The 27,355-nt window shown below is 38.0% G+C and overlaps 1 protein-coding gene, 1 long non-coding RNA gene and 1 pseudogene across 3 annotated transcripts in view; 2 read left to right on the forward strand and 1 right to left on the reverse strand.

Moving 5' to 3' along the window:
- Positions 1–1,386, reverse strand: part of LOC148691118 (uncharacterized) — a 6,008-nt gene extending 4,622 nt beyond the window's left edge. Inside the window, exon 1 of the long non-coding RNA XR_015955964.1 lies at positions 741–1,386. This is a non-coding gene — a long non-coding RNA (uncharacterized LOC148691118). The remainder of the gene's footprint in view (positions 1–740) is intronic.
- A 2,975-nt stretch (positions 1,387–4,361) lies between these two features.
- LOC137712335 (leucine-rich repeat receptor-like serine/threonine/tyrosine-protein kinase SOBIR1 pseudogene) lies at positions 4,362–18,111 on the forward strand (annotated as a pseudogene). Its single transcript, XR_015955880.1, has 3 exons — positions 4,362–4,403; positions 13,298–15,164; positions 17,791–18,111. The product of XR_015955880.1 is annotated as a leucine-rich repeat receptor-like serine/threonine/tyrosine-protein kinase SOBIR1 pseudogene (transcript).
- A 7,001-nt stretch (positions 18,112–25,112) lies between these two features.
- On the forward strand, positions 25,113–27,355 carry LOC137712540 (putative pectate lyase 18). Its single transcript, XM_068451617.2, has 4 exons — positions 25,113–25,331; positions 25,578–26,324; positions 26,530–26,668; positions 26,775–27,355. Exons 1-4 carry the CDS (start codon positions 25,204–25,206, stop codon positions 26,994–26,996), a joined length of 1,236 nt encoding a protein of 411 aa, XP_068307718.2. The 5' UTR covers positions 25,113–25,203; the 3' UTR covers positions 26,997–27,355.

Consider the following 27,355-nt stretch of genomic DNA (forward strand, 5'->3'; position numbering starts at 1 on the left):
GTTCTGGAACTATCTCTTGGTGTAGCAAGAGACAACCAACGGTATCTTTGTCAACCACAGAAGCAGAGTATAGAGCAGCAGCAATGGCAGCTCAAGAGAATGCATGGCTGGTACAGTTGATGAGTGATCTACATCAACCAGTAGATTATCCAGTACCATTGTACTGTGATAACCAATCGGCCATTCGCTTGGCGGAAAATCCAGTCTTTCATGCAAGAACTAAACATGTGGAAGTGCACTACCACTTTATCAGAGAAAAGGTTCTACAAGAAGAGATTGAGATGAGACAGGTCAAGACGAATGATCAAGTTGCGGACTTGTTCACAAAAAGTTTAAGTACAGGCAAGCTCGAAAATTTTCGCTGTCTGCTCAGCACAGTGCAAAGAATGAGAGCTAACATTGAGGGGGAGTGTTGAGAATCAATGTTAGGTAGAATCAATGTTAGGTATGGTTGAGTGGAAAAAAATTAGGTGCAATTAATGGGTTTTGTGTGGTAGCAAATAATCTTAGTTTAATTAAGTGTGTGGTGTAGCTTTCATTTGGTTTGCTATAAATACCCAAGTCCTCAAGCATTGTATATCATCCAAGGAAAAACAAAGCCTAGAGCTAAATAAGAAAAGCTTTGCTAATTAGGTTGTTTTGTGAGCTTTCTTTAAGAGTGTGCTCTATTTTCTTTTTCTTGGGATCATTAGAGTTATCTTGGATACTCTTCTTATTCAACAAGGTGGAGATGTGATTACCTGAATTGGAGCTCTACACACCTTCCTAGAAAGCCGTGAAACGCGATGAAAAAGAACGATTACAAATCTAGGAAATTGTGGGATCGAGAGAGGCCGAAACCATTGGGGAGAGGTAAAAATGGGTTGAAGAGAATCATGGATGTGGAAAAACAGTTGATGGAAGAGAAAAAGGAAGGTCAGAATTGGGAAATTTCGGATGGAGGACTAATGTCAGTTAGATCAGAGGCAAGAGGAAGAAGAAAATTAGGCCGGAAACAGATGGGCAGAAGAGGAAAGGAAGGGAGAAGAAAAGAGAGAAGGAAGAAAGGAAGAAGAAAGAGAAGGGGCTGTCACCGATCCTGGCCACTGCTAGGGTCCTCATGAACCTCAAAAACCCAAAAGCAACTGCGGGAGAACCCACTCCAAGTAAGTTTCTTCAATTTCACTCAAGCCCTCCGATTCAGGTTCAGCAATCGTAGCAGTACGCTGCACAGCCTTTGCCACAACACAAAATCCTTCTCAAAATCTCAGAATAAGCACACATAACTTCTGACCACATTCAATCTCAACTAAGAAACCAAAAGTTAGTGCGAACCTGTGATTAAATTCCGGGGAAGTTCACAGCTCAATTCTAAGGCATTTCCATTTTCTGCATAACAATCAGAATTTGATATCAGTAAATCCCAAAATTAGGGTTTATGCTGCAGAAATCTAATCTTCCTTGCCCTAAATTACTTCCACAAAGTTTAACAGCAATCAATTAACAAAAATGTGGAAGAACAGTTAGTACTACCTCGCGGTCCAAACTATTACCGACTTCGTCTATTTGACACTCTGGAAACGGAAACAGAAATGGACAAGTCATGTGAGTAAGAAGACGTTAGAAAGTGATGGAGAAAGGAACAGAAATTGGCGGGGAATTCAAACCGAGAACTCTTCTGGACTAGACGATCTTGAAAAGCGCATAAATTAAACCCTAAAAAATGCCAATCAATTAAAGTGTTAGGAAACGAAATTATACGTTTCTGGGTGTGAATTGGGATGAGAAATTAGGGTTTACAGGCTTGAAAGTAGTGTATTAACGTTCCTCCATGGAAGAGAAACGGCGCTCTTTTATGCAAGCCATGTATCGATTCAAATTCCGCCACATAACTAAATAGAGATACCAACGGATAAATATACCCTAAAAAATAAGAAAAACTCTCATGCATGTTCATACACTCACCTGCACCGCAAGTAATGTGTGAGATAGAAACAAAGGATTTGAACCTGTAATATATAAGTTTTTCTCCATAAAAAATAATATAAAAAAAATCAGCCGACTAGGCACAAAAGTTGAACCACATTAATTAGTCGAGGATGTACGTTGTTAAGGTTTATTTGTTTAGTCACTTTTGTTATTTTGGTAATGTTATTTATAGGGTTGGGCATAAAAACCGTGGAATCGCAGATCGAATTGAACCACGACAAAATAAACCGTAAAAATGTTGACAAAAAAAGTCAACTTAGGTTCAAGAACTGGCCAAGTCGTTCATATTGGTTCCTGTTCGGGTTTTCATCTTAGAAAAACCATCCAGAACCAAACTGGATTGTGAATGTACGTAATTAATTAAATTTATTCTAAGGCATTTCCATTGACTGCATAAAAATCAAACCGGATTGTAATGTTGTTTATAGGGGTGGGCATAAAAACCAAGAAATTGCAAACCAAATTGAACCACGACAAAATAAACCGTAAAAATTTTGTTGACAAAAAAAGTCAACTTAGGTTCAAGAACGGAGCCGAATCGTTCATATTGGTTCCTGTTCGGATTTTCATCTTGGTAGAACCATCCAGAACCAAACAGGATTGTGAATGTACATAATTAATTAAATTTATTAGTTGTATACAGATGTCACAGATGAGTGGTCCAAACCAAACTGGCTTCACCTAGTATGACTGCACTTAATCATTTCTCAATTAGGTTTTGTATTACGTATCAAATGAATCTCTCTACACTGCGTCTCTGATAATTTATCTTGGTATAAATGTCTCTTATAATTTCAAATCATGTTCAGTTGTGAACCATAAATATTTTTTGTCTGAGGCTTCCAAAATTTTTGTTTCACTCTTCAATGTTTTGAACTCTTGTGGCGTTTCTAAAGATGGTGGGGAATTCTGCTTCCAAAGGTAGCTCCCCTTCTATATGCCAGCGGAAGAAGTCCAATTATAATGGTTCATCAGGCATGTCAATCTTTGATTTTATTGTGGCGTTTCTCTATGATATTTAAAGTCAATCTTTGATTTTATTGTGGCGTTTCTCTATGATATTTAAAATATGGCATTTCTTTTAATCTTTGAACTTCTTACTTTGAAATAGTATCCTTGGAAATTTACAGTAAAGTAGGATTTTTCTAACAAATTGAAAATGAATTTGGCTTATATGGGGACGACAAAGCTTATTTCATCACCTTGTGGTTGAAATATCTATTTGGTATTGGAAGTAGAATATACGAAAAACATACATATATTTTGGTTAGAATTGTAAACTGGCATGAACTGAATTGGAATCACCATGAACCGAATCATATGATTTTAGTAATAAATTTAAGAAAAATAGCAGTAATAAGATTTTTACCACCTGCAAAAGTAGAGATAAAAACACGAGAACAAGGTAGTTGTAGTATAAACGGCTTAAGTAAAGTCGTTCTCCACAAGAATTGAATGAATAATTTGTTTTTAAATTAATCCTTAGCTAATTATTTGAAACGAAGTTTCGAAAAAGATGATTTTAGATTTTAAAATAATAAAAACGAATTGAAATAAAAATAATTAAATAAATCAACAAAGTAAAGAAAAAAAATTTTGAAAAAGCAATTTAAATACTAAGGTTCCACCATCACCATTAACAATCCTATGTAATTTTACCAATTACTTATGAATTTCCACATACATGCTTTGAAGATTAGGTTTTCCTAATACATATTTCCTCGTGATGTTCAAGTGAAAACGTATATTTAATATGCAACTCGTCTACAATGTTCAGATCAAAAATAAACATGCAAAGATTTATTGAGATTTGTGAAAACATTTTTGAAAAACTATGCAACCCTTAAGAGCGTGATGTTCGCCTTAAGTGAACTTACAATTACTAATCACAAGAAGCCTCCTCAATTTTAGGGTCATATTTCAATAGAAATTGCATCAAATTACTTGTCTAAGTACCCTAATGGTCGCAAATCACCATGACAATTAGATAGTTTAAACACGGTGATTAATATTTCAAAACATGCATGCATAATATCATAAGTAAATTGAAAAGAAACTACATATTCTTGTTAAGGTTCTTGGCTTCACTCTAGCAAAAGAAAATTACAGGAGCACTGACGAATCGAACCGAACCGTTAATATTATTGGTTATGGTTTCAGTTTGAGAGTGGAATCGGCCCGAACCGGACCATGCCCACTCCTAATTGTTTATCTATTCATTTTTTCTTTTCTTTTCTTCTTTTTAATGGGGGCAACTAGTGGTAAATCACGGTTATCCACTCATTCAGGGACCGAAGTGGCTATAAGGAATTCTAGGGTTCGTTCAGTATGGGATATCGAATCGAAACTGACATACCAAATCCCAAACCGAAAATTTTTGGGACGGGAATAAAATGACTGATCCCAAACCGAAATTTCAGGATTCCAGAATTTCGGTATTTCCAAAATATTTTCTGTATTTCAAGATTTCCCGAAACAAAACCTGCATCAAAATCCAAATCAACTAGATTGAAATCGAAAACATTTGAACTTGCATGAAAAACCCAAAATGAAATGAAAGAAGTGATAGTGAATCAGTGAAGATTGATGGGAGATAAAGAGACAAAATGAAGAGATAGTCCGTCCTCCTCCTGACCCAAGCCCCCAATTCGAAACCCTAAGCCCCAATTTGAAACCCCTGTTGTGCTAGGATAGCACCAAATCAATTTTGGAACCAACTCAAGCTAACCCACAGGAAATATATCAAATAAAATGCAAGAACAAAATATAAAAGACACAAAGATTTTAACAAGGTTCCTCCACAGTCAGTGTAACTGGAGTACGTCCTCGGAGCAGTAGGAGCTCACCCAATAATCCACTACCAACCAAATGGGAGTTTACAAAGTGTTGGCAATCTCACAACCCAAAAGCCCAATACACCCAATAACTCTCACACACCAAAGAAACAAATAGAGAAAGAAATATAATGAATAATTTCTTCTCTATACATATAGCTCAAAGCTATTACAACAACAACTACTTTGGTGAATGATTACTAACCGAAGAGAGGAGCTCTTTTCAAATGGGGGATGTGGCACCCCTTGTTCTCTGCCCTCTTTTTCTCTGCAAAACTCTCTGCAAATCTCCCTTCTCTCTTGTTTCCACACAACCGAATGGAAAAGCAACCAAACCCTTTATTATGAAAAAAACCAAAACTCACGGGTGTTGTTTCAAAACCTTTTTCAAAAGCAACCAAACATTTCCCTTATTTTCCTCCCTAAAACAAGGAAGGTGTTCCTCACTTTTGGTTTGTTTAATCTAAAGTTTTCTTGGACTTGTCCACTTGGCCACTTGGCCAATTATTCAACAATCTCCACCTTGGCCAAGTTCCGAAAACGCCATGATAAGCCAACCAACACAATCAACACAAAAAACACTCCCAATCACTAGCAAGAGAACAACTCATGCCGAGCCAAATGCTCCAAAACTCCTACTGCTCAACGCCTTCTTTATATAGGCAAAATGTGAGCCAAGTTCAAGCAATGAACAAACTTGGCTACACCAACAACCTTAGTCAACATATCAGCGGGGTTGTCTTTAGTTGGAATCTTCTGGAGAATGATTTCTCCTTCACCAACAACTTCACGAACAAAGTGATAACGCACATCTATGTGCTTGGTCCTCGCATGATGAACCTGATACTTAGCCAAATAAATGGCACTCTGACTATCACAATGCACCTCCACCTGCTTCTGATCAACCCCCAAATCTCTAATCAGCCCATGTATCCAAATGGCCTCCTTTATAGCTTCAGCAACTGCCATATATTCAGCCTCTGTAGTAGACAAAGCAACAGACGACTGCAAAATGGACCTCCAACAAACTGGCCCTTTAGCCATAGTAAACACATAGCCTGTAGTAGACTTCCTTCCATCTAGATCACCTGCATAATCTGAATCAACATAACCAACTGCAAAATGACCAATACCAGAGTCATCTCTCTCAAAGCATAAACCAACGTCTCGAGTACCATGGAGATATCTCAATATCCATTTAGCTGCTTGCCAATGCTCTTTACCTGGATTATGCATATATCGACTCACCATGCCAACTGCATGAGCAATATCCGGTCTAGAGCATACCATTGCATACATCAAACTACCAACCAAATTTGCATATGGTATATCTTTCATTTGCAGCTTCTCTTTATCAGTTTTAGGACACTGTAGAGAACTTAATTTAAAATGAGGAGCCAAAGGGGTACTAACCGGTTTGGTTGAATCATGAACTCCAAACTTCCGAATCAACTTCTCAAGGTATTGTCTTTGATTCAAGCATACCAAACCTTTCTCTCTGTCTCTAGTGATCTCCATGCCAAGGATCTTCTTTGCTTCACCAAGATCCTTCATCTCGAACTCATTCTTCATTTGCTTCTTCAATTTCTCAATCTCTTCGACATTCTTTGAGGCAATCAACATATCATCAACATATATCAATAAATAAATGAAAGACCCATCTTGCAACTTCTTGAAGTACACACAATGATCATATTGACTTCTAGAATAATTTTGGCCTCTCATAAATTTATCAAATCTCAAATACCATTGTCTTGGAGATTGCTTCAAGCCATAAAGTGATTTCTTCAACTTGCAAAACAAATTTTCTTTCCCTTTCACTTTATACCCATCCGGTTGACACATATAGATCTATTCATTCAAATCACCATGTAGGAAAGCCATCTTCACATCAAGTTGCACAAGTTCAAGATCATATTGTGCAACAAGAGCTAACATAATGCGAATTGATGAGTGCTTCACAACTGGAGAAAAGATTTCATTGTAGTCAATGCCCTCCTTTTGTGCATACCCTTTAGCAACTAATCTTGCTTTGAATCTGACATTGCTTTTCTCAGCAACATCTTCCTTCTTGGCATACACCCATTTGCAACCAATAGCTTTCTTACCCTTAGGCAATTTAGCTAACTCCCAAGTCTTGTTCTTCAAGAGAGAATTCATCTCATCACCCATGGCATTGCACCACTTCTCCTTTTCCTCACTCTCAATGGCTTCCTCAAAATTGGATGGAATCTCATCAGTGATAATAGGAAGAGCAAAAGCAACATAGTCACTATACCGAGCTGGCTTGGTAATATTTCTCTTTCCTCTGTTCTTAGCAATAGACTCTTGAGGTGAAACTTGTTCTTCAACTTGAATAGAATCTTCAAGTTCAACTTCTTCAACATCCTCATGGTCTCCCACTTCTTCACTTGTAGTGGCTTCGACATCAGCGGAAATAGGATTTGAAGTACTAGAGGCAACTTTCTCAAGCTCCACCTGTTGGACATCTTTCACATTCTTTTCAGAGTTTCTGAACATATTTTCTTCATCAAATGTCACATCTCTGCTGATTACAAGTTTCTTCATCTCCGGGCACCATAACCTGTAACCTTTGACACCACTACTAAAACCAAGAAAGATAGCCTTTTTGGCTCTAGGATCAAGTTTATTTTCAGTTACATGAAAATAAGCAGGTGAACCAAAAATACGAATATAATCATAATCAGTAGAAGGTTTTCCAGTCCATACCTCCATTGGCGTCTTACCCTGAACAGCAGCTGAGGGTAATCGGTTGATGATGTGACATGCATAAGTAACTGCCTCTGCCCAAAATGACTTGCTCAAACCCGACTGAGACAACATGCATCTAACCTTCTCAAGCAAGGTTCGATTCAATCTTTCTGCAACTCCATTTTGTTGTGGAGTTCCTCGGACACTAAAATGTCTCACAATCCCTTCCTCTTTGCAAACTTTAAAGAAAGGGTCGGATGTGTATTCACCACCATTATCCGATCTCAAAATCTTAATCTTTCTCCCAGTCTGGTTCTCAACCATTTTCTTCCAACCCAAGAAAATGCTCAACACCTCACTCTTGTGCTTCATAGTGTAGACCCAAGACCTTCTTGAATAATCATCAACAAAGGTCACGAACCAATGTCTACCACTCAAAGAGGGAGTCTTTGTAGGACCCCAAACATCCGAATGCACATAATCAAGAATGCCCTTCGTCTGATGTACAGCAGTACCAAACTTCACTCTAGTTTGCTTCCCCAAGACACAATGCTCACAGAAATCAAGTTTACAAGTCGTGGCACCTTTTAGAAGACCTTGTTTCACAAGCCCTTGTAGAGCTTTCTCACCGGCATGGCCTAATCTCATATGCCACAATCTAGTAGTATCAGAATCGGATGTGCCCATATTTTCTGAGACTACAGATGCTTCACCTGTCACAGTGCTTCCTTGCAATAAATACAAATGGCTATATCGATGAGCTTTCATCACAACAAGTGCACCATAAGTCACCTTCAATGTCTGCCCATCTGAATGAAACCTGAAGCCCTTGGCTTCCAAAGTTCCCAAAGAAATAAGATTTTTCTTCAAATTCGGTACATACCGAACACCTGTCAACTCTTTAACCATGCCATCATGCAACTTCAAACGAACTGTACCAATCCCTTTTGTTGTGCAAGGATTGTCATCTCCCATGAACACAACACCGCCATCAAACTCTTTCAAGCTTGAAAACCAATCCTTGTGAGGAGTCATATGATGAGTACAACCCGTATCCAACACCCACTTAGTAGCACAATAAAATGATGAGGAAGTGGTTAAAGCAAAATCAGAAAAATCTGTTTCAACCTCAGCAACATTAGCTTCAAAACTTTCTTTGCCTTTGGTCTTCAATCTAGGACAATCTTTCTTCCAATGGCCCTTATTACGACAAAAGGCACATTCATCCCTTTCCAAAGGTTTTCTACCTTTAGAGTTTCCTCTAGGTCGAGACTGTGATTTTTTCCTGCTAGAAGAGGATCTCCTCTCCGATGATCTACCTCTAACAATTAAAGCTTCAGAGGTACTATCATGATTTTTATCTCTATGCCTCATTTCATAATTCATCAAGGCATTTGACACATCTTCAAATTTCACAGTTTCTTTACCATGCATAATAGTGGTAACAAAATGCTCATAAGAGTCCGACAAGGAATTCAACAATATTAAGGCCTTATCTTCATCCTTAATATCCTCATCTAAATTTAACAAGTCGGCAATCAACTTATTAAAAGCATCAAGGTGTCTAATCATTTTTGTACCTTCTTTGTATTGGAAGCGGTAGAGCTTTTTCTTCAAGTGTAGCCGGTTCTCTACACTCTTCGTCATATACTTGTCTTCCAATTTTTGCCACAACACACTTGCCAAAGTCTCCCGCATCACAAAATACTTCTGAGTTTTTGCAAGGCACAACCGAATTGAAGAGCAAGCCCACAAATTTAATTTCTCCCATTCCAGTTTCGACATAGCTTCAGGCTTCTCTCCCAAGGCGGCAAGAAGATCTTGTTGAGCCAACACATCTTTAACCTCACATTGCCACATCCCGAAGTTGTTTGTGCCATCAAACTTTTCCACTTCGAACTTTGCATTTTGCACCGTAGTTCTTGCAAACCCGGAGCTGCTTCCAAAAGGATTCTCATCTTGCCCGTCTGACATCTTTGGCAACTAGACAGTACCCAAGAGCAACCAGTGCTCTGATACCAATTGTTGTGCTAGGATAGCACCAAATCAATTTTGGAACCAACTCAAGCTAACCCACAGGAAATATATCAAATAAAATGCAAGAACAAAATATAAAAGACACAAAGATTTTAACGAGGTTCCTCCACAGTCAGTGTAACTGGAGTACGTCCTCGGAGCAGTAGGAGCTCACCCAATAATCCACTATCAACCAAATGGGAGTTTACAAAGTGTTGGCAATCTCACAACCCAAAAGCCCAATACACCCAATAACTCTCACACACCAAAGAAACAAATAGAGAAAGAAATATAATGAATAATTTCTTCTCTATACATATAGCTCAAAGCTATTACAACAACAACTACTTTGGTGAATGATTACTAACCGAAGAGAGGAGCTCTTTTCAAATGGGGGATGTGGCACCCCTTGTTCTCTGCCCTCTTTTTCTCTGCAAAACTCTCTGCAAATCTCCCTTCTCTCTTGTTTCCACACAACCGAATGGAAAAGCAACCAAACCCTTTATTATGAAAAAAACCAAAACTCACGGGTGTTGTTTCAAAACCTTTTTCAAAAGCAACCAAACATTTCCCTTATTTTCCTCCCTAAAACAAGGAAGGTGTTCCTCACTTTTGGTTTGTTTAATCTAAAGTTTTCTTGGACTTGTCCACTTGGCCACTTGGCCAATTATTCAACAACCCCAACCTTATTTGAAACCCCACATACACAGAAAATCAATGGAGAGAATCAGATGTGGGGATGAAGCCGTGAGGTGTGGTGGTGGCTGGAGCGGAGAGAGTTCGTCGGAGTGAGACTGTGAGAAGGTAGTGGTTGCTGAGCTTCAAATTCGAGAAGGAGAGACAGAGATAATCTGAGACTGAATGAAGGGCCAAAGATGAGAAATGAGAAAGAGTGAGTAGGGATGTGTCGGGTTTGGATTGAGTTGAAGAAAGGTTTAGGTGGTTTCTGCCTTCCTGGTTGCAAATAAAGAAAATTCGAGAGAGAGAGAGAGAGTGAATTATGTAGATAGCACCTATGTGCTTTGATAAAACTTTAAACAGCACACACACACGATCTGATTCTTATCCCCACACTTAAGTTATTATAATAATATAATAGGACATTATACATATTCCAACATATATATAATAGATAGGGTTTAAAGTTCGGTTCGGGATGAGAATACCGAACGATTTTAAAGTGTGAGACCGAATCTCCTACTGAACAATTTGAGATCGGTTTGGTTTCGGTACCAAAATTTTCGGGATTTTCAGTTTGGGTTTTTTGGGTTCGGTTTCCTATGGTTTGGGATTTTCGGTATTTTTTTCCATTCGTAAGAAATTCATCTAGTCAAACAGACTCACCAGTTTGGAGTCTTGAACTCGGACTCTCTCACATTTTCTTTGCTTATTGGCGAGCCGCAGCCTGCCATTTGTTAATTTATTCTGGTCTACTTTGGAAAAAGGCATATTAAATTATGACGATGGCAATTTTAAATAATTATATGGTTTTTGTTCAACATTGCAAAGGGAAGTTTTAGCAAAGAGACAGACATATGAGTTGCAACAACGTTCAGCGACAATACAGCTACGTAAATATTTGTTCTTTCAAACCTTATAACTTGCAACAGGGAGGTCCAAATAACATTAGGTTCTTCATACGTAAGGAATCATTTATTTGGATTTTTTAGTCAAAATGATTTTTGCAATTGGCATAACTCTTTAGTTTAATACCTGACAATGAAAATAGGTACAAGTGGTCAATGTATTTGTCCATCATAATCATTTGATCATTCCGTGAATAATTTGTTAACATCCCCTCGTTAAATTGTCATGTGGTGTTGTGAACGACCACATGACCACTTTTTGAAGGGTATTTTTGTCAAATCAACTCCTCCACTTAACGAGGATAATGACATATTTATCACAGAATGACCAAAATGATTTATGACAGACAAACTCATTGACCACTTCTATCGATTTTCATTGTCAATGACCAAATTGAAAAGTTATGTCAATCTCATGATACATTTTGGCTAAAACTCCTATTTATTTTTACATGCAAATGACAATCTAACAAATACTCAAATGTAATTAACGACATATCAAATTGTAACTTGTCAATAAAGATGAATAAATTATACGCTGATTTATTTCCCAATAAAAAAAAAACCCAACACTTATTTCTACAATAAACAAAATGACATTTATCGACTTTTACATGTTCATTTTCATTTACAAATCGTTGTTTGGCACATATTCAAACACAAGTCTTAAAATTATAAATTCTATCATTCTATCATGAGAAATGACACATTACGTGACAATTATTTTCCAACCAGAAACCAGTATTTACTACTACATTTTTCTGTGGCTCGAGCCTGTAGATAATATAAGAAGATAAACAATTAAGCAAACAATTTCCTGGTAATTCAACAAGATTAAGATTAAGCAGAGAAAAGTGTTGGCGAGGACTTGGGGGAGTGGCCAGAGTGTAATTTCCTTCATGTCAGTATCAAATAATTGATTTAAAATCTTTGATCTAACGGCCAGAAACATACCAAAGACTTGCCTTTCCTTTTGTGTTGACTTGGAGATTTGAGGGGGGTGACTTGGAAACTTCCAAGTCAAGAAATCATGAAATATTGAGCTGCTTGACCATGCAATCCATTTGGCAGTGCGGAACTTGTTTACCCATTTGAGATTTATGCTTTATCGTGTTGACAATGTTGGCCTTGTTAATATAGTTTGACGTTAATTTATTTAAATGTGTGAATATAAACTGCACAACTTTAGAAGCTGCATGTTTTTTTGAAGTATCGGAGCATACCTTCACATTTCTACTCAAAGAAAGCTATTTTCGTAGTATATGACCTTCGAAACCATAATTTATTGAAAAACTATATAAATTGGGATGATTGATGGAAGAAACATCAAACAATTCTCAGATTCTTCTTGTCATGTGTGCACATTAGCCCACAAATTAGAGATAAATGAACAAAGTGAAAGTACCAAATTCGAACAAAACAAATGGATCAAAAGGATATTACACTTCAAATTAATCGGAATTACGGGTGGAGAAATTCGAACTTAAATACATAAGGGAAGCGCATGCACTCTAATCAATGTAACAGCACCCACGTCTACAACTACATTTAACTCTAGAGTATTGCTAGGTAGATCAACTTTTGAGACCAAATTTGTAAATCATCTGATGTGTCACCAATAGAAAATAAGCACGTTAATTAACAATCAAGTAATAATCCAATCATCAATAGTCATGTTGTATGGTTTACAAACATTGGTTTAAATTGATAATCTCCCTAGCATTAGTTGAAAAGAAAAACCACTTTATGAACTTAGATTATAAAGGGTTTGAAGGTCCTCTCTGAATCTGGATGTTTGAAGCCCAAGGACCAAGATATTCGAATCACTTATTTTAACTTTTGCAATCCTCATTAGCTTATCTCACTGACCCACCTCACACAAACTAAGAATCTGAATCTCTCTCTCTTTAACGATTCACATCTCCTGGTCGTTGGCCTTCAGATACAACAATCCGGAGGGGATCATGCTGATTATTCGGAAAAGTGAGAACCATTTGAAAATGGGATGATGTGGTGATTAAACTCATATAACAAAGTCACAGTAAACTTGTCTTATTGGAGACTTGACTTTACTGTGAACGAAGGCTCCGCTGCCTCCGCGCATTACATCCAGTATTCCACATCCTCCTTTACAATACAAAAGCAAACAACCGAGCCAGCCAACACACAAGTATGAACTAGTACTACTTTAAGGCAGCTTTATCCGGCAGCACCGCCCAGCTCAGCCTCCTCACCTTCCTCTTCCTCCTCCTCCTCATCCACGCGAGACTAAATCTCGACCCTTCCGATCTCCAAGCCCTCTCCACCATCCAAAAAACCATGGGCCTCCAATTCCATATCAGTCAACCAGCTCCATGCAATACTCCCGGTGTCTTCTGTGAGCGCAGGCTCTCAGACAACACCACCTACGTCCTCCGAATCACCCGGCTTATCTTCAAATCCCACCGGCTTGATGGCTTTCTAAGCCCAGCATTAGGGCGGCTCGCCGAGCTCAAAGAGATCTCTCTTGTTCACAACAACCTCATTGACAAAATCCCATCTCAAATTGTTGACTGCCGGAAGCTTGAGATTCTCAACCTCGGAGACAACCGGTTTTCCGGGGAAGTTCCTGCCGGGTTGTCTAACCTCATTCGCCTTCGAACCCTCGACCTTCCTTCTAACAAGCTTTCTGGGAATTTGAGCTTCCTCAAGCATTTTCCCAACCTTGAAAGCCTTTCCATTGCTGACAATTTCTTCTCTGGGAAAATCCCAGCTACCATTCGTTCCTTTCGCAATCTTCGGTTATTCAACTTCGCTGGAAACGAATTCCTCGATGGCTCATTACCAACGAGATTTCAGCGACCTATGTGCCCAAACGTTACATTTTGGCTGAGAATACAAGCACAAAAGGCCACAACAGCACCACAGCTGCTGCTAATGCTCAAGCTCCAACTAAAGCTCTAGCTCCATCTGCAACACCGAAGCAGAAGAAGAATAACAAGAAGGTAGGAGGGTGGCTGCTCAAATTTTTGGCCGGAGCACTGGCCGGAAGTTTATCCGGGTTTATCTTTTCTCTGCTTTTTAAGGGCGGCAAAGACGGCGGTCCTGCGATTTTCAGTTCTCTGATCAAAAGGAAAGAAGACTTGGCTTTCCTAGAAAAAGAAGATAGCGTGGCTAATTTGGAATTCATAGGATGGCGTGGAGGTAGAGACGTTTATAAAGCCGAGTTGCCAGGAAGCAACGGCAAAATTATTGCTATAAAAAAGATGGTTCAACCCCATAAAGATACCGATGAACTGATCGCTGAAGAGGAAAGTGAGTTTATGAACAATAAGATGCGTGAAATCCGATCGGAGATCAACACTGTGGGGAAAATTAGGCACCGAAATCTTGTTCCTCTGCTAGCCCACGTGTCTCGACCGGATTGTCATTACCTGGTCTATGAGTTCATGAAGAATGGGAGCTTGAAAGACATGTTGAATCAAGTTGCGAACGGAACAAGACAGTTGGATTGGCTTACAAGGCATAACATTGCTTTTGGAGTTGCTGCAGGGCTTGAATACCTTCACATGAACAACACCCCTCAAATAATTCACGGCGCTCTCGGTGCAGCAAACATCCTGCTTGATGGTGATATGGAAGCTCGGATTGCAGATTTCGGGCAAGCAAAAGCAATGCCGGATGGCCAGACTCATATTTTAATTTTTAATATTTCGGGTGCTGTTAGCATTGTTGCACCAGAATACCATCAGACATTCAAGTTCACAGACAAGTGTGACATATACTGTTTCGGGGTGGTGTTGGGGATTCTGGTGATGGGAAAGCTTCTATCCGATGAGTTTTTCCAGAACACGAACGAGATGACTCTGGTTAAGTGGATGAGGAATGTCATGACTTCAGAGAACCCTAAGAAGGCAATCGACGTGAAATTGATGGGAAACGGATACGAGGAGCAAATGCTCCTGGTTCTCAAGATTGCTTCCTTTTGCACTTTGGATAACCCGAAAGAGAGGCCTAACAGTAAGGACGTTCGGTGTATGCTGGCTCAAATCAAGCACTAAGTATCCAGGTATATGTTTGTAATCAGTGGGAATCCTGCAATATAAACTGTACCTGAGCGTCTGTCTCATAGTCGCATTTGGATGTTCATAAACCACAATGGAAAAAGAAAAAGACGAATGTGAACAATTAATCAATAGCGAATCATTACAAAATCTATATATCGAATTTAGTTTACTCATATACATCAGAAAGAAAAAGAGAATAAAAAACACAAGATGTCAAGACCAACTCAATGTAAACCAAATATGCTGCATATCCTAAACTCCCAACAACCAAGATTTCCAGCAGAAATTCAAGGATTCTAGCTTAAAAATGACAAAGTGAGTCCATAGCAGCAACACAAACATCTAATACGAGGTTTAGTTCCTAAGCAACGATCTTATTGTCGATGCCTCCGAGGTTTAGTTCCTAAGCAACAATCTTATTACTAGTTCGTTGTGATGTTTAGCCAACTTCTCCACTTCCTTAGTATAGATAATATAGTTTGTTAGAAAAAATTTTGATTTCCAAGAGGATATAAAGTGCATAAAAAATGAAAAAATAGGGGGCAGGGGTCAAATTGGAATAAGGCACCAAGTTCGGGGGATATTGCAAAACATTTCTCACCATTCAATTCACCAAACGACGTCGTCAGCTCTTTCTTGTTCTAGCGATTCGCATCCTGCAGTCGCCGCTCTCCTCTTCGAAACGAAACCCTTTTCGGCATAGCAAAAAACGCCATAGCCAATCAATCTTTTCAAATCCTCCGAACCGTGCGTCTCTCTGCGACGGAGAAACCTGTGATTCATCAATTTCTCCGCCTCTTTCCGCCCCCAGATGGCGAGTTTTGTCCACAAACTTGCTAAAAACTCACCGGCTTTAAGAACAGCGGCGTCCCTCAAATCCCATCTCTTCCCCAAACCCACAGCCTCCCTTATTTCTCACCATAGCCATCTAGGCCCACCCAAACCCGAATTCTCAGAAGACCCGGTTTCCCAATTAGGTCCCACAAGCTTCCACAATGCTGAATCTCCCAACCCCTTCCCCATCTTCCCCAATTTCCCATTTGGGTTTTTCTTAAATCCGATTTCCCCAGCTGGGTTCGATCGGTTGGGTGTTTTCGAGGCGGTCGAGGTGGAGTCCGATGATGTGAGGACGATTTGGGCTGACAGTGTGAAGAAGAAGAGGAAGAAGAAGATGAACAAGCATAAGTTAAAGAAGCTCAGGAAGAGTCTACGCCGCAAGTCCAGAGCTTGATGTGGTAGTGAGAGGTTTAGAGTTAGATTTTTATGAAATCTCAGAAGTTTTGAACACTAATTTTGTCATTCGGATTTTACTCATAGAAGTATTATGCATTGCCTGAGAAATTGAATGGAATTATCAGCTTGTTTTTATTAAATTATAGAATGTGAGTATTGTTGAGTTTAGAATAAGATTCTTTACTCTTGGATTAACAATCTCATTTTACTAATCAAATTTGCTTCCTTTATTTTGGTTTCCGTAGATGTTTATAACGTGCAGTTCATTGTATTTAGAACGTGTAGTTAATTGTGTTTAATTTGGTTGACGAATGGCCTTATCGTGCATTAACGATAAGAATGCAGGCTTCCTTCACAAGTGATTGTGTATATAGTTTATATGTGCAACAGTGTTAACCGTAGGCACAGATGTGTTCGCACCATTTTCATGTTTCATGTTACCTGCTGTGTCAATAAGTGCTAATTTTCATAACTCTCTTACTTGCTGTGTAGCCATCTTAAGCTTTACATGAAAGAGAATCTTTCTGATATAACGCTTTCCCTTTCTCTTACTATCCAAATGTTTGACCAAGTTTCTTTATTTTGTCTCTGTTTTTCATTTCTCTGAACTTTGATATAATTTGGTGATTGTTTGAGATGCAAGTTATACTTTCAAATCAGTTTTGTGGATAGGAGAGCATTAGAAAGTACCTAGGTTGGCACATTAAGATAGATACCTAGAGTGCAAGAACATCGTTTGATTTGAATTTCTATCATTTTGGATTACATGCTTGAGGTTAATGTTACTTCCCTTAATAGGTTATTAGACTGTCTTGCACGTATAAGCTATATTTAGTGGCCCAAAGCTATCTTTCATGTTAATTTAAAGTTCGGTTTCCCTATTGTATCCTTGTTTGATTCAGCGGTCCTTTTGGTGGTTTTTGGTTTTGCTGAAAAGGTTTTTGCTGCTCTTATATTAGGCGAGCATTAATGCATTTTTTATGCTCCTATATTAGGTTGATAGCCTTATGTCTACAAACAGTTCAATAGAATATCGCATTTAATAGAAGTGACGTTGAGTCCCCTATGGTATATGAGAGAAAGGAATGGTTTTGTACGTTGTCCGTCTTTAGATGATATAACCTCAAATAAGTATGGGGCAAAAAGCAAGATGTTTTGTGCTCTGTGCTGCTCTGATACAGGCTGGCTAAATGCTTGACTTTGTGGCACGGTTATGCTTTGGAATTGTTCCATAGTTCAATACAGCAAAATATTATAGACGCATTTGATTTGTTTTTAGGTCTCTATGTATTGGTAGTGTATCTTTCTTGAGTTTAAAGTTGTATTCTAGGCCATCACATCCTGTCTGCCAGCACAACAGATAACATCATAACACCCTGTTATTCTCTTTGGCAGTTAGACTGGTTGGATGGTGCTCCCAGAAGACAAACTGTCAACTAGATGGGTAAATGTCCTTGCCATTTCTTAAAATGGTTACTGTTTAGTATAGTAGCTAGTGATAGGTGTTGTGCAATGAGATAACTAAAGAAACGAAGATTTCAAAATTCGAAGTTGTGATCCCTTGATCAAGTAGTTGAATGGGAATCCCTTTGATTCTAAGTGAAGCTGAATGTGTACTGCCTATGTAACCGGTGAGTGGAATGTAATTTGCTTGTTATATTGAGTTGTTCTCTCTAGCTTTGTTGCTTGGTAGCAAATAGATGTCCACTTGGTTCATTGTTCATGTTTTAGAACTTCCTAACTTTTATGATGTTCTTGTTTGTGGTGTGTTTCTGATCATGTTCCTTATTGGCAATCCATCCTTCCCTCATGGTTATATCTATTTATTGTTGGTTTTAGGGCTGGTTTGGTATTGATGTGCTTTGAAAAAAAGTTGCTTCTGTTGTGCTGTGAGAATAAGCAGCTGTGAAATAAAGCTGTAGAGTGTTTAGTAAACTTTTTTCTAAAAGTGCTTTTGAAAAAAAAAAAAAAAGTAGTATTATAGTGTTTGGTAAACTTTTATGTAAAACAGATGTGAAAAAAAGCCGGGTTTTCAAAGCTAGGTTTTGCAGTTTCTTGTTTTTGGCTTTTTTTCACCCAAAACTGTGAAAAAAAGCTAAAGCTGAATGTTTACCAAACACAAAAACAGCTCCCAGCTTTTTTTGATACCAGCTTTTTTCAGAATCACCTCAGTACCAAACCAAGCCTTAGTAGTAGTTATCCTTATTTCCTTAGGTCCTAGGTAATTCACGGTTTGAGTATTCAATTACTCATGTTATCTTGCTTATCTTATTTGACTCAGTTTAGTTGCGTTTGAAATTGAAGCGAATTTCATTGATATTTATGTTCGTAGTTCTTGAAAAGTACATGATTTGGAGAAGAGATGTGTATTGCGATTACAGCTATAAGAATACGTAGTTTCTTAGTTTAGGCCTTACTTCGTATAGAGGATTGGATTGGATTGGATTGGATTGGATTGAAATGTAGGAGTTGATATTTTCAAGGTATGTTGATGAAGAAATGAAAAAAATTATGGCCAATTGGAGGTTAAAAGATGAATTACTTAAAACGAAATCCATTCCAATCCTCCCGAATATGCTAGGATTAGAAGTGAAAAGTTTCCTTCATGCCTAATACCCTTCTGATCCCCTCAAGTCGAAATTTATTCTCATCTACCTTCAATATCTTTGAATTTTGAGGGTTATCTGTTCCGATTTAATTCCAGACACCAATCAAGATCTTAGGATACTATTCACTTTTATAAAATTCAAGACCTGATTCATTAGATTTTGGTTCTGAAAAGGGGTATTTTGAATATTTGATACATGGAGAAATATAGATAATGATAGTCTACACATAGGCCTGCAAGAAGCCCTTATCCAATTGCCAGCCCAATATGTAATGGGGTAGTTTGGTGGATTAACTAGTTTACCTTTTGCTTGCATAATTTTTGCTTTTGTTGATGTTCAAAAGACCCAAACATATCCGATTTGGGAAGGGGCAAAGAAAGAAACAATGGATCAAAGTAGATGCAGAAGAAGAAACACCCAAAAAATGAGGAGAAATGCTAAAGAGATTCTTTTAAAATGGGATTCTTTGTCACTTCATGTTTTTAGCATAATGTTTTATAATGTTGACACGAGAATTGATATTAAAGTGTGAGATGTAAGAGAATCCATGGAGAGTCACACTTTTCGCGGGACTCCTTAGCATTTCTCAAAAATGAGAACAAAAGTAGGGAATATGCATTGCTAGTAATGATTTGGGCATGTGAAGGTTTTGACATTTGATCTATATCATGCCCTATTTGATTAAAGTGAGAGGTAATTATGCCTCAGTTAAGTAGCTAACAAGACAGTTTTTTGACATGATTAGGTCTAGCAATTAAACACTTAAACATGATAGTCTTGAGACTTTGCCACATGACTTTATATGATTATGTGGTATGTTTCTCAAATCCAATACTCCCTACCTCCCTCCCTCTTTCCCTCTCTAGAATTATGGTACTCGGAACTTATGGTTATCATCAATTTGTGATTCATAACATCTGACTATCGATTCGCTCATGGCAGGAAGAGGAGCACGAAACTCGCTGTCCTTTCTATACCTGGAGGCATTCACGGGACCTCATCATACATCAACCTTAAGACCGTTACTTGTTTTGTATTAATGAATTGCCAGGATTGAGTTCGATGTTATCTACATTGTAGGGTGGGAAGGTCCATCAAAGGCTTACATCAAGGCTTAAAATGTGAGCACCAAATAGCCCCCACTTAGAACATGGTAGGGTTTTGCTCTTTCCTCATGTGTCTACATAATGGCTTAAAGGCCTCATAATCAGATCAAGCAGCCCTAATAATTGGTGTGGTTTGGCTAATAAACCTTAATTAATGAATTAGTTTGGTGATTAGTGGCCATGTTGGTCCCTCTTTACACCATCCTCAACATCTTGTAAGATTTTCTGTTGAGAAAATATTCTGCTTTCCTTTTCGCTTCTCCTTCATCACACTTTTGCGTAGGGTGGTGTTAACCACACTCCTCTTTTTACCATCTACACATTTCTTTCAATTTTTCGTCATCGGAACGAATGAATTGAAAAATATCAAATAACAGAAATTAACAAGCAGTGTATGGAAAGTACAAAGAGATGTGTGAATAGCATTATCCTAAACTTATACGAACAAATATAAATGTGCATGTACCTTCCTTTTCTTGGCCAATGGCCTAAAGTGCATAATTTTGTTTGACTTGACTAGATAAATAAAAAGAAAATCTAATCAAAATTACAAGTCTTCATGCAAAATAAAATGTCGGTGGCACATAATTTTAGTTTTTAATTTACAAAAAGGGAATACTAAGAACAATTACGTAAGCGATTCTCAACTGTTAATGGCAATAAACCGTGAGAAAAACAAAGCTTAATCAACAAACTAGTTCACACTTGATGAGGGGGAGGGAAAAGGAGAAACCACAAATTAGGCAGGCAATTAGGGAAAATTGAACTCCAACAAATTTGAGAAGAAAATCTCGTATGATGTGAAGTTTGAAGCTTCCAGCATGTGCGCATGAAAGAAACCATTGATTGAGAAAATGATGCCAAATGGCATCTCAACTGATCGCCAAGTATCAAGTGGATGTGTAGGTTGCCTTGTAGTTTTCACTCACATGGCTTTGCTCATGCTTCCTATGCCTTCTATTCTCTCTCTCTCTCTCTCTCTCTCTCTCTCTCTCTCTCTCTCTCTCTCTCTCTCTCTCTCTCTCTCTCTCTCTCTCTCTCTCTCTCTCTCTCTCTCTCTATTTATAACAATTTATATGAAACATGTTCAGTATAATCAGCGACGGAGTTAGGATTTTAGACTAAAAAAGGGGCCCAAAATTCTTAAACTGAAACACTCTTCTAATCTTATAGAAATTACTTTGACGTGTGATGAGTAACCAGCCATTGTCGTTTGAGTCTACTGTGGTTTCGTCCTCTTCATTGTCTTCCTTAAACCTAAACTTCAAGCTTCTCTGACTTTCTTCCTCTCTCCCTCCTCCTCAAAGCTCACAAGCAACAAATTGCGTAAACTCTATAAGAGCCACTAACGTCAAATCAAACCTAATGAAAAAAATTAAACTAAAAACGCTAGATTTAGGCCTTAAGCCTACAGGAAAAACCTTAAAAATCATAAGCAATATACTACATTTTCATGCGTGAAAAAAAATGTGAGGATGGGCTTGGAACCATGGTGATCCCTTCATGGCTCCGCTTATGAGTACAATCGTAATAATTCGGTTCCAATAATACATGAGAAATGCTAAGGAGATTTTCTCAAAAGTGAAACTCTTTATGAACTCTCTGCTTACTCATATTTTTGGCACAATATTTAATAATGTTGACATGAAAATTAACGTTAAACTTTTGATAAACTTTTCTTAACATTTCTCTTCTCATAATATATTGTCGTGTGGAGAAATATGCACATAATTTTGTATTAATGAATGTAATATTACGTAAAGATGAAACCGTTACATGTAAGTATGTAAAATACTTATGCATGCTATCATTTAGTATTACTGTTTAATGATATTCATCTTTACTTGTAAATGAGAAGTCTTAGGTTCGATTTCTGTCAAATACGAATTTGAACTGCACTATTACAAATTCATTGTGAGACTGAGCATTTTTTTTTAATATAGATAATATCATTTGTTAAAAAAGAAAAAATTACTTATGTACGTTCCCCTATTCCCCACCCAGCAGCTAACAAAGACCTTTCACGTCGTTTGCTTTTGTCCACAACCCCTATTTCCTTCAAAAAGTCGATCCAGCCCCATCCTTCAAAAAATTGAACGGCGACCACTTGCTTTGCCATCCACAATCAACGGCCACAATTCGTGGAGACGACAATAATGTCGTTGGTTGGGAATAAAATCGTTGCGTGGAAGCCCGAGTCATCAAATTAAAAGTGCGTCCGAAATACGAATATATACTCAACATATCATTATATAAATGAAGAAACGCATAAAAATAAAAATATTTTTCTATTTGTATAATTACATATAATATATGTGTTCATACTTCAATTCATATTCCGGGCAGATGAAAAAATTTCTAGACCAACACGATAGGTCTTTCGAACACGTGGCTTCTGAGGAGGCTCCAAGTGTGCCATGTCAGCACGATGGGCCACTTTTTTGAACAATTCCGCGAAGTTTGCGGCTAAGAAATTTTAATTGAGAAAAATTGAGGGGAGGATAGCATATTGGGCCTACTTGGGCTTTTGGGGGTTTGAATTTTTGGGCAAATGCATGTGCTTCTGTCACGAGGATTTTAGGTCTAATTAATTGCCTGCTTGAATTAAATTCAGAAATAACAGATTTCATATGGCTCTCAAGAATTTCTGGCGTTGCTTGTTCTTGAAGCACGCGAAATGCATCACAATTGTGTCACAATTTTATGTGCATTATCCACTTACCAAATTTAAAAATAAACTGAAAAACCTGATGCGATAAAAACAGTTTGCATTACATTTTTTTTGATCATGTTCGTTGGATAATATGCCGTGTCTTTGAAGAAACGTAGCCGTTTTTGTGATTATTAGAGCTCATTTTAGGCTCGCATGAGCGTATGCTCAAGAATCTATTCTCTTGATATGAGTCAGGTTGGTTGGCGAGAGCAATTCAATAATCTTTCTTTGCTTATATTTAAGCGGTTTATAATATCTTATTGTTAAAAAAATGATGACATTACTAAATTTCATATCTTTTATGAAAATAATATTCAAATGAGACTCACTAATGCGAATGAGGACTCGTTTGTAAGTGATTTTAAAATGGCTGAAAGTGTTTTTGGTGAAAATATTTTTGAAACCAATCTTTAATAAAAATGCAAGTAATTAAATCCTAAAAAACCATTTGAAGTGTTTTCTACAAGAAGCACATAACTGATGCTCAGGAAGGACTTTAAGTGCTTTTGGAGCAGAAACATTTTTCTAAAAGCATTTTTCAATCATTTTAAAAGCACTCCAAGTGAGCCATATCTTGCAGTTATTACCCTGTAAGAGTAGAAAATAAGCAAAAGTCAAAAAACTTATCAACTATATATATATAAATTGTTACGAAATCTTTGAATTTGTCACGCCTAGCTAGAGTACTAATTAGTCATTGGTGTACTTCAAATAATCTTTTTTTTTTGTTCATCATGTCTGCTAGCTCGAAACTCATAGCATTTCATTTTTTTTATGCCAAAATTATTATATTCATAAAAATAAAAATTAAAGTAGTTTGTTCATAACCATTGCAAATAAGTCAATTTTAGGGACTAACTAAGCAAAGTAAAAATGATATATTCTCCATTTTTCACATATTTCTCCACCACATTTGGTGTCTATGTCTTTTGTCACTGTCAATGGCAACGTGAAAATGCGACAATGCATTATTCGAAAGAAAATGAAATGCATCAAGGTCTTACTTAAATTTTGTATCGTCTTAAAGAGTAAAACCTACTCTACCAGCTTAATTTGATGTTATGGAAAATAAACACAGCATGCAGAGGAGAAATTAATAAGGACGTCAACCAACATTAACCAAAAGCGGGTGTTTTAAACGCATATGGTTGTGGTGGAGTTCATAGTCTTATGAGAAAAGCACTATGCTTTTACCAAAATTATCTCAAAGATTTGCAAACTTAGATCCAAAGAGAATATGTAATGATCTATCTTATATGGAGGAGTTCTATGGTCAGTCCTTCAATTGTGTGTGGGCGGTGATTTTAGGTCGTTAGGGTATCCGAAATTGATTGAGATATGGAACTCATATCAGATCAACGATAAAAATGTATTAATGTATGAGTCCAATAACCAATGTGGTGAGCAACCGACCACCGTTGTTTGGGTTTGCTATGATATCGTCTTCATCATCATCTTCATTAAACCTAAACCCTCAAGTCTATCTTTCTTCATTTCTTTCTTTCGCCCCCTCAAAGCTCACAAGCAATGAATGCTTGAACTCTATACGATCCACTAATGTCAAATCAAACCCGATGAAAGAAATTAAACAAAAAACGTCGGATTGGGGCCCTGAGCCTATGAAAAAACCTTAAAAATCATAAGCATAACACTGAACTTTTTTTCATGAAAAAAAAAATGTTATGATGGGCCTGAGAAACCACTGTTGTCCCTTCATAGCTCCGTCTATGCCAACAATAGTACAAAAACTATTAATGTTTATGAGAATCACTCTAAACCGTTGATGAGTATGAAAATCCTATTACTTTTGCACGCAAGTGGACGACTGACGCAAACAAAACTCAGACGAAAAGAAAAGGGTGACAACCATCATGCCCACTTCACCATTGAGCATCAGCACGTGCAATGTGCAAGTGTTATTCGTAGGCAACAGGTGAGTAGAAAACAAAAGAGTAAGATGACTTTAGTTTCTGTTAGGTAAACTAAATTTGTAGAGTAAATGATGTGTCATCACTAAAAATAAGCACAATAATCAACATTTAAGTAATAATCCAACCATCAACTTTCATATCATTTAATTTATAAAATATTATCTACAAATTTAGTGTCTCTAATATTATTCTTGATGATCTTTATCTCATTATTCAAGCCTTGCTTAACGGCAAAAACTACCCAATTAGATACCCGTAAAAACCTGAAATCACGTAGCAGTTTGGTCCCACATGTTTAGTTTAATCATGCTAATTATCCCCTCTCTCTTTATATATACTCCCCCCTTCCTCACCTCTTTCCATTCACAAACACACTTCCTCTCTCTCTCCCTCACCTTCTCTCCCTGTGCTTGTCTCAGTGCCTTGCACATTCAAAAAAAGACCAAAAAATGGCAAGGCCCTCCTTAGGCCCCTCACTTCTCTCTCTCCTCCTCTTCTCTCTCCTCTCCCCAACCCTCATTTCCTCCCGGCCACTTCATCTTCAAGACCCTGAATTGGTAGTACAAGAGGTACAAAGGTAAGGCTCCACTAGTAATTATTTTGTGCGGTTCTAGAAGTAAGTCTTTTGAAAAATGTTAGCTCGACAAACTGTGAATCTGCCCCACTCTTTTCACAATGTATGTTCTAGATTCACAGTCTGACAATGTAAGTTTGATAAGAGAACATCATTTGCAGAATGTGTGCTCAAAATTCATATTATGTCAAGACAAATTTGATAAGAGTAAGTTACTCATTAAAATGTGTCTCATGTTTATGGTTGCAGGAACATTAGCGACTCAGTGTCTAGGAGGAACTTGGGCTACTTATCATGTGGGACTGGAAACCCTATCGACGACTGCTGGCGGTGCGATCCGAACTGGGAGAAGAACAGGCAGCGTCTAGCAGATTGCGCCATAGGGTTCGGGAAAAACGCCATCGGTGGAAGAGACGGGAAGATTTACGTGGTCACAGATTCCGGCGACGACAACCCCGTGAACCCCAAGCCAGGAACCCTACGACACGCCGTCATCCAAGACGAGCCGTTATGGATCATTTTCCAGCGCGACATGACCATCCAGCTCAAGGAGGAGCTGATCATGAACTCCTTCAAGACAATCGACGGCCGGGGAGCGTCCGTCCACATTGCCGGCGGGCCATGCATCACCATCCAGTACGTGACCAACATTATTATCCACGGACTGAACATACACGATTGCAAGCAGGGTGGGAACGCTATGGTGAGGGACTCCCCAGGGCACTTCGGGTGGAGAACCATATCGGACGGCGACGGCGTGTCGATCTTCGGTGGGAGCCACGTGTGGGTGGACCATTGCTCGTTGTCCAACTGCAACGATGGGTTGATTGATGCGATTCATGGGTCCACTGCGATAACAATTTCAAACAATTACATGACGCACCATGATAAGGTGATGCTTTTGGGGCATAGTGATTCGTATACACAAGACAAGAACATGCAAGTCACCATTGCATTCAATCACTTTGGAGAAGGGTTGGTTCAAAGAATGCCAAGGTAATTAGAAAAAGTAGAATTTAATTAGTTGGGCAATTTTTTTATTTAATTTGTATAAAGTAAATAGGTTGGTGGTCCATGGTTTTCATGCTTTCAAAATTTACTTGATGTTTAATTATTTTAGTCTTGCTGACAAATGATAATGTTAATAAGAACGGTTGAAAAAACACACAATTCCCATAATCTTTTTTATTCACATTTGCAGATGTAGGCATGGATATTTCCATGTGGTGAACAATGACTATACCCATTGGGAGATGTACGCTATTGGAGGGAGTGCAAACCCCACAATCAATAGCCAAGGGAACAGATTTGTCGCACCAGATATCAGATTCAGCAAAGAGGTGAAAACCCATCAAATTATTTTTATTCACATAAGAAAAATGTTACAAATTAATTTTATAATTTGTGTTTAACTTATAATTAATATGTTACAAACTTTGTACGCAGGTGACCAAACATGAGGATGCACCAGAAAGTGAATGGAAGAACTGGAATTGGAGGTCGGAAGGAGACTTGATGTTAAACGGTGCGTTTTTTAGCGCATCGGGTGCCGGAGCATCCTCAAGCTATGCCAGGGCTTCGAGCTTGGGTGCAAGGCCATCTTCTCTAGTGGGTTCAATCACCACGTCTGCCGGCGCACTTAGCTGCCGAAAGGGCTCTCATTGCTGATCGCATGTCGAGCTTGTGGCCTGCTGAAAACGACATTCCTAAAGTGATTAATTCAAGAACTATTCAACTTCAACTAGACATATTTAGGAGGGAAGTCAAAGAAAAAAAATGAGAGACAAAATATCTCATGCCTTTTTCTTTCCCTCCAAGTTTTCTCTTTTTTACCCAATATTTTATACTTTGTCCCTTTTCTTTTTACTTTTTTTTTAGTCAATTTTCAAGATGATTACAACCTCGCCCTGTTCATCCGAGGCTGCATTAGGGTTTCTGTTAGGGAATCTTGATGACCTAGAAGATAAGACCAGTGTTGAAGTGTTGATTCTACTAAATTATCAATCTATTTTCCAATATTTGATGCA

Source organism: Pyrus communis, chromosome 14 (genome assembly GCF_041283825.1).
Source record: "Pyrus communis isolate YQ-2024b chromosome 14, ASM4128382v1, whole genome shotgun sequence".
In the NCBI taxonomy this organism is placed as follows: Eukaryota; Viridiplantae; Streptophyta; class Magnoliopsida; order Rosales; family Rosaceae; genus Pyrus; species Pyrus communis.